At 43.0% G+C, this 7229-nt stretch overlaps 1 protein-coding gene across 1 annotated transcript in view; it reads right to left on the bottom strand.

The window, feature by feature from the left end:
• The window catches only part of rush (pleckstrin homology and FYVE domain containing family member rush hour), a 67302-nt gene extending 65092 nt beyond the window's left edge, over window positions 1–2210 (bottom strand). Inside the window, exon 1 of the mRNA XM_090374857.1 lies at window positions 2168–2210. Within this exon, the coding sequence (XP_090230983.1) occupies window positions 2168–2210 (43 nt within the window). The remainder of the gene's footprint in view (window positions 1–2167) is intronic.
• Between the last annotated feature and the right edge of the window lie 5019 nt (window positions 2211–7229).

The following is a 7229-nucleotide window of genomic DNA, read 5'->3' on the forward strand; positions in this document are numbered from 1 at the left end:
TCATGTACCGCTGTTCATCTGGTCGTTTAGCCGCTGGACGCCTGCTGAGGCCCAACATTGCCCCACCTTCGCCGCGTGGAGGCAGACCAGGAACCCAGTACACTTAAGTTACTCTGGCAGGTCCTGCCATCTAATTTCCTGAGATTTCAGTGGCTAGGACCTAAAAAAAAAAGAAAAAAAACTAAATAAAAAAAAAAGATAGGGGTGGTGGTATTTTTGTTTTAAATGGAAGTGCACTTCTCCAGAAACGAGCGTAGCACGTGGCATTTATGTTAAGTAGTAACCAGCACGCTGTAAATTATCCAGTGCGGTAGTTCGAAATAATCAAAGTTTATGTGGTATATGCTTTGAAGGCGTTAAGGCAATAGGAAAGTCTTGAGCATCCCCCCATTTTCCCATTTCATGGATAAGAATCGTTGAGACTGATTTGTTCCGAAAGGTGACAGCTGGTGTACTCAGTGGCTAATGCTTTTTTAGCAGTCGTGGTGCTACTAAGTTTTGAACAACTCCCTTAAAAATGGTGTATACACGATGTGGGCACTTTATTAGGTACATCTACCTGACGTTTTCATGAAGGGTACCCCTTCTGTAACAGCGTCACGTGTTTGAACCGTTCAATGTGAAGCAGGAGGACATAGTCGGGATGCTGTTCCTGGGAAATTCGATTGGAGAATGGACAAGGCGGCAGATTTAAGTGACGTTGAACGTGGCAAGTAGTGTGCACGAGACATTCCTGCAAATATCTGGTGTGTATCGATATTTCACCAAGAACTAAGTAACATCCAGCCACTGGCGGTCCTAGTGTCGGACTCAATGACTGACGCAAGAGTTCAAAGTAGGCTGACAAGATTTTTGCACAGTGACCGAAAGGCTGCGCACTGGCATAAAACAACCCAATAAAGTAATGAACTGAGATCGTATAAACACAATAGAATTGTGCAATCATCAGCCTCTTTTCCAATTATAAATAGCAGTGGTTATTAAATAGTTTGAAATTTACAATTCTCGGGGATGCAATCAAATCTCCATGATTTTTTGTTTTTGGGAAAAAGTCAATTCCTTCCCTCTCATACACGAACAAAACGTATTTCTAAGAAATCTATTCAAGAAGCCAAATGCTCAGCTCAGATCAAAAAAGACTTAAAAGATCCCACGGTACAGGAAATAATATGTAAATTAACCAAAAAAATCTGATGACTTCAGTTCAATAACACTTCTAAACAGCTAAGATATTAGATTCAATTATCCAGAAAGAATCGTCATCGTATATAAACACCAAGTTATCGCATGATCTGTTCGGTTTTCGTCTTTCATGGGGGTGGGCTCGATTGACCCGAAACTCTCTTTTGCTTCTCAATCGATGGAAGAAACTGGGCAGATGTTATTTACATCCACCTGTTAAAGGCATTTGACACTTCAGACCACAACCCGTTTTGCTTCGCCCAACACTGATATGATGCTCTGCACCGCTTAATCATTTTTCAAGGAGAATATACAGGATTAAATTTGCAGTTATTGTTAGCATTAGTAGAGGCATGTGAGGAACGTCATTAGTAGATGTTCATTACAACTATCAACCACCAGCTGGCTAAAGAGAAATTTCCACACATCTGGCCTACAACAGTCTTTCCTCAATTTGAATTCATGTTGTCTGAGGTGAGTGATGTAAGTAAGAGGACGAATCCCATCAGCATTCCGTTTGCTCAATCCATTCAAGCCCTTATACACCTGAATCATGTCACTTCACAGGTGCTTAGGTGAGTAGGATTCTACATGTCTTCAACCTCAACCCCGCCGATTTTGGCAATTTTTACACGGCTCGCTTGCTGTGCGACTTTCTTTCCTTTACAGAGAATTGTTCCCTTCCCTTTTCTTTCTCCTCATGGAGAAACTTTGCTCCACCGAACTCGGGCAGTTGCCTTCTCTACAGCGGTTACACTTTCTCCCAGCTTTAGTCCCTTTTTGCACTATGTCCTCGTGCTCCACTAATTGAATATATTTTTAGGACCCGCCATGGAAAGTTTAGGCTACTCCGTGGTGGACCCTGCGATAGTATCATTGCTTCTCGTCTACTGCGTGGCCTACCTCCAATGGTGAGTGACAAGCAATGAGGCCCCAAAGGCCAGACGGAAAACGCAATTCAAAACTACACGTCATAAACGCTAACCTTTCACATACACATTCTGGCCATTACAGTGAACTGTATGCATTGACGAGTTACTGCTCATAGTTGGTGGACCCCCCCCCCCTTGTGCAGCTTGACAGTGAACACGATATCTCCGATTGCTCATTTAGAAATTTTGGGCAAAGTTTATGAGAGATCAATCTCTCTATAATATCCGACAAGAAATGAATCGTTGGGTATCTTCAAAACAATACGGATTTAATAAAGGTAATACAACTAAGGATGCAATTAGAAAATTCATAAGTGTTCTGGAAGAGTTGCGGCGATATGTCCTCGGTTTGATCATGGACTTCAGGAGTGAGTTCGATGTGGGGTGGTGAGATAGTATCCTACGGAAGGCTAGAATTTCCCCCTGTCTCCGAAATCTGTTTCACTTCTTTAACGATTATTTTCTGACCGCGGATTCTGATTCAGTCTCGTTGGAAAACGGAGTTCTTTCTTCTTGAGCGCAGGTGTTCCATGGGTAGAATTTCGGGCCTTTTATGTGGAACACACTTTTCGACGACTTTTTGAGCGTAATATGAGTAAAATTTGAACCATCACCTACTCGGAATACTTAGGGTTAATTGTTGCAGGGGATTCTCGATAAAGAGTTTGAGGACAACTCCTGTTCTTCATAGAAGGAACTCCTAAATTGGCCAAATTTACAAAAGCTACAGCTTTTCAACGAAAAGACCGTGGTTCTCCTTTTTAAGGGTAAGCTCAGTTTGACTTGGCCACCTCTTGTACGCTGTGGGGAGGTCTCCTCGAGGTATGCAAGGTGAGTCAGCTATTTGGGTTTTCGCTTGTAGGAGCGTTAGTTTTTTTTTTTTTATTATGTAACATGTCAAATACTTGAAAGAGAAATTAAATCTAAACGATATTTCTTGGTTAAATGCCTGAGGGTATGAAGGAGTTTACTTAAGCATGGTCAACGCACACTCTTTGATACTCTTAGGTATTTAGCCAGGAAATATCTTTTAGGTTAAACCACACACACCATCAGGCATCTCTCATATTGTCGAGTTGTACTTCATGACTGGGTTATGACTAAGGCGTCAACACCAGCGTACCTGCCCACGCACCGATGAGAAGCCAGGAAGCTTCGATACAGTACTGTTTGGTCGGTTGTATCCGCCTAGAAGAAGTAACATAAAGCATGGAGAGATGAATTCTGTATAATCCAGAAAAGTTTTAATAATAAATGACACGAAGCTTTCAGGGTTAATTTTTGAGCATTAAAGTTTACTTTTTGCAATTTTCTCCTCGAAAAATGTGTTTTAAATATTCATTATTTATAACCTTTACGCACAAAGGAAGAAATTCAAAAATCCTGACTACATCGCAATCCTCTTTCAACAGGACACAAACACATTGGTTCACTTTTTCCCTTTCTTCAACAAACCCATCGAAGGAAGGGAACAAGTTCGTTATTGTACGCCGTCCGTTGCATTTTAGCCGTTAATGATATTAAACAAAATGCCCCTCTTTGAAATAAAGAAAGAAAGTACAATCCATTTCTGAGAGGTCAATTGTCAATATTTTTTACTCTTCCGCATCTCTGCCAATCCTTTTAGAGAGAAATATTTCATTTTCCCGTGTGTGTTTTGTTTCCACTGAATCTTTGGTTGTCGCATTGGCAATTAATCTTATAATCTCGTATCAGCCATTACTATTTGTACTTCTCATGGTAGACGAGAGATGGCAGTGCAGCAGATTGCAAATTACACAGCGTTGCAGACCGTGTTATTATTATTTATTGTAAACAAATTTACTTGATAAAAAATTTAAAATAAAATTAAACTATTATTATTACTACATATAGATAGGTAGCCGTTATTGCGCGGCTGCAACGTTTCTATCTGGCACTTGACTGGGGAGGTATCTCAGACAGTGTGACTTTGGACAGAACTTCTGTCCCAATTGTTGTTGCTCTTATATTATTTCTCCCTAATTGGGGGATTCCACTCCATGACTGGTACTGCTACCAAGTACACAGGGTGGTTGTAATGTCTCATGTTACTGTTGTTGGAGGAAATCTCTGACTATCGTACAGGTGTTCAGGATTGAGACTTTCTGGAGTTCCTTGTAGGTGTTCTCTGGGAGACCTATTCCTGCTAGGCTGCTATGTAGAGTCTTTGGTACCATACCGGTTGTTGACACGATGATCGGAATGATCGTTACTTGTTCCATATGCCACATCTCTTTGATCTCCTGTCTCAGGTTCGTATACTTCCTAATTTTCATCTCATCGGTTTTATGGACATTTCTAGGGTTTGGCATCCCTATGTCAATCACATAGGTAGCCTTTTCCATCTTGTCCACAAGTGTTATGTCCGGTCTGTTGTGCGGGATGGTCTTATCCTTTATTATGGCGCGGTCCCAGTACAGCTTGTGGGTTCGGGTCTCTAGTACTGCCTAGAGTTCATACTTGTAACATGGTACACTTTCTTTGATCAACTGGTATTTCCTCGCTAGCTTCTGATGTATTATCCTGGCTACCTGGTCGTGTCTATGAGTGTACTCAGTCTGGGTGATCACCTTGCACCCCACAGTCATGTGTTGGATCGTTTCTGAGGCCAGGTGGCATCGACGACATATGTCATCTGACTTTCGGGGCTCCTTTGCCATTTTCTACAGTTTCTGGTGTTGATTACTTGGTCTTGGATGGTCAGCATGAATCCTTCATTCTCGGGGAAGAGCGTCTTACTCGTGAGCCATGTATTGGAAGCAATGTTATCGATGAGATCTTGATTGAGATCATTGTAGTGTCTTCTATGGAGTGTCTCCTTACCCCATCTTTCTAACTTCGTTCCTGGTACCGTCTGGGCAGGAAGGGTTTCCTCGCTTAGGTTGAGTGGGGTATACCACTTATCTATTTTCCTTATGGCCTTGTGGAGTGTTGCTTTGTTGTTCTCAAAGTAATCCTTCACGTTAACTATCGCTGTTTTCTGTTGCTCTATCAGGCCCCTTTCCTCCCTCTTTCCGAGCTATTGTTAGTCTCTCCACTGCTCACTTCGAGTAGTGTAATCAGCTGTTGGTCATCATTGTCCTTGTTTTTCGCATAATATCTTCTAGCTCGGTGTTAGTCCAGTCTGTGACCCCGAAGATGTACATTTGTACTGGAGCTGCATAGGTGTTTATGGCTTTAACTGTGTTCCCTACATTCAATTTTGCTTTCAGCAGGTTCTGAGTCTCTGATGATATTTTTCGGTCAGGCACTTCTTGATTTCCTTCTGCTCTAACTGCTGAGCTTGCATCATCCCCAGCTATTTGTGGGTTTCTCCTTCTGTGATATCTTCGATCTCTTTAACAGTCAGCAGTAGCTAGTTTCGGCCAACTGATTTTCCCTGGTGCAGTGTGTGGGTCTTGCATTTGTCTAGACCAAATTCCATCCTGATGTCCTTACTGTATTCTTCGGTAATCCGGAGTAGTTGCTGAAGTTGCTTCTCGATTTTCGCTAGAGCTTGATGTCATCCATGTACATCAGGTGGGTGAGGTGTTCAGTTTCTTTCTTCCTTCTTCGAGGTTATATCCATACTTGCTGCCATTGAGCATGGTTGATAGCGGGTTGAGTGCTAGACAGAACCACAGTGGGCTAAGGTGTAAGGTGTATTTAGTGTCAGACGGCACCAGGGGTTTCCCCCATCTCCGCGTAGTTTTCATTGTGGGTGTACCAGTTCACTGGAAATGCAAGAGATTTAAACGTGTATGGATATTGTATATGTGTAGTGTCGCGTACCGTTGTTCATCTGGTCGTTTAGCCGCTGGACCCCTGCAGAGGCCCAACGTTGCCCCACCTTTGCCCCGTGGAGGCAGGCCAGAAACCCAGTAGGCTTAAGTTACTCTGGCAGGTCCTGCCACCTAATTTCCTGAGATTTCAGTGGCTAGGACCTAAAAAAAAAAAAATAAAAAAATAAAAATAAAAATTTTATTGAATTTATATTGCATGCATGTATGCGTGCATACAAGCACATATATACACACATGCACATATGTACACGCAACGTGCATACACATACCAACGTCAATCGTGGGGTTGACGTCGCTTGAGTTGGGCCAGAACGTGGGAAGATATTTTGGATGTATTTAAATTTAGGTGTGTGGGGCTTCGCTAGCGTGAAGATAGAGAGGGGGGAGGCTGAAGACTGGGGGGAGAAAGACAGAAGTATGGAGCCAATAGGGAAGACAGCCCCAAGTTTAGTGTGGCATGCCCATGCCCCACCAGAGTAGAAATGAGGGGGGACGACGAGAGAATCGTCTCCCCGGGGGAGTAGGGTTTAAAGGTGAAGGGAGCTAGGGTGCTCTCTTCAGGCTGCCGTGAGGCTTTGGGAGCAAGGCTGTAGTTTGTTGTTTGTTGTCTCTATTCTTGTCCACTTGATTCAGATTGGGACACTATGAGGCAATCCCTGTCCTTTTTTTTTTTTTTTTCCGTTGGTTCTCTTTTCTTCTTCTTTTCTTTATTCCTTTCTTTTCCATTCATTTTCTTTTCTTCCACAGTTTTGTTTTCCAGGAGTTGTCTCTGTTTTATGCGATTAATGTTACCGTACTATCAGTCTCGGTGTATGGCAATTAACACCCTTCTCCTTGTGAAGAGGTCCCGTGCATACTGGGAGAGCGTGTCAATGAAATGATGTTCAAGTCCTTTGGGGAGGTAATGGATTTTCGTGATGAGGGTGCATCTGAGGTCTTCGTATTGTGGGCAGTCGTAAAGCAGGTGGTCCCAGCTTTCGACCTCCCCGCACGTGCAATTTGGGTCTTCGACGAGGCAGAGCTGAACAGTTTCTGGTTGAAGGGTCCATGTCCTGTGAGTAACGAGGTCAGGTGCAAGCCCGGGAAGAACCAGCCCGGTTGCCTTGGGTATATTTTGTTCAGTACTGGAAAGAATTTACGAGTAATCTCGCCTTTTGTCGTCTCTGTCCATCTTTGTTGCCACTCCTGAAGAAGGTAGGTCTGTAGCCGTGCTCTTTCCGTTTTTTGACTGCTTGCTGGGTTGATTTTGAAGTCCTGATGATTTGCCGCCACTCCCTTTGAGTGCAGGTAGAGCAGTCCTGCTTTCACAGCT

The sequence above is a fragment of the Mastigoproctus giganteus genome, chromosome 5, assembly GCF_048544385.1.
Source record: "Mastigoproctus giganteus isolate SK-2022 chromosome 5, ASM4854438v1, whole genome shotgun sequence".
In the NCBI taxonomy this organism is placed as follows: domain Eukaryota; kingdom Metazoa; phylum Arthropoda; class Arachnida; order Uropygi; family Thelyphonidae; genus Mastigoproctus; species Mastigoproctus giganteus.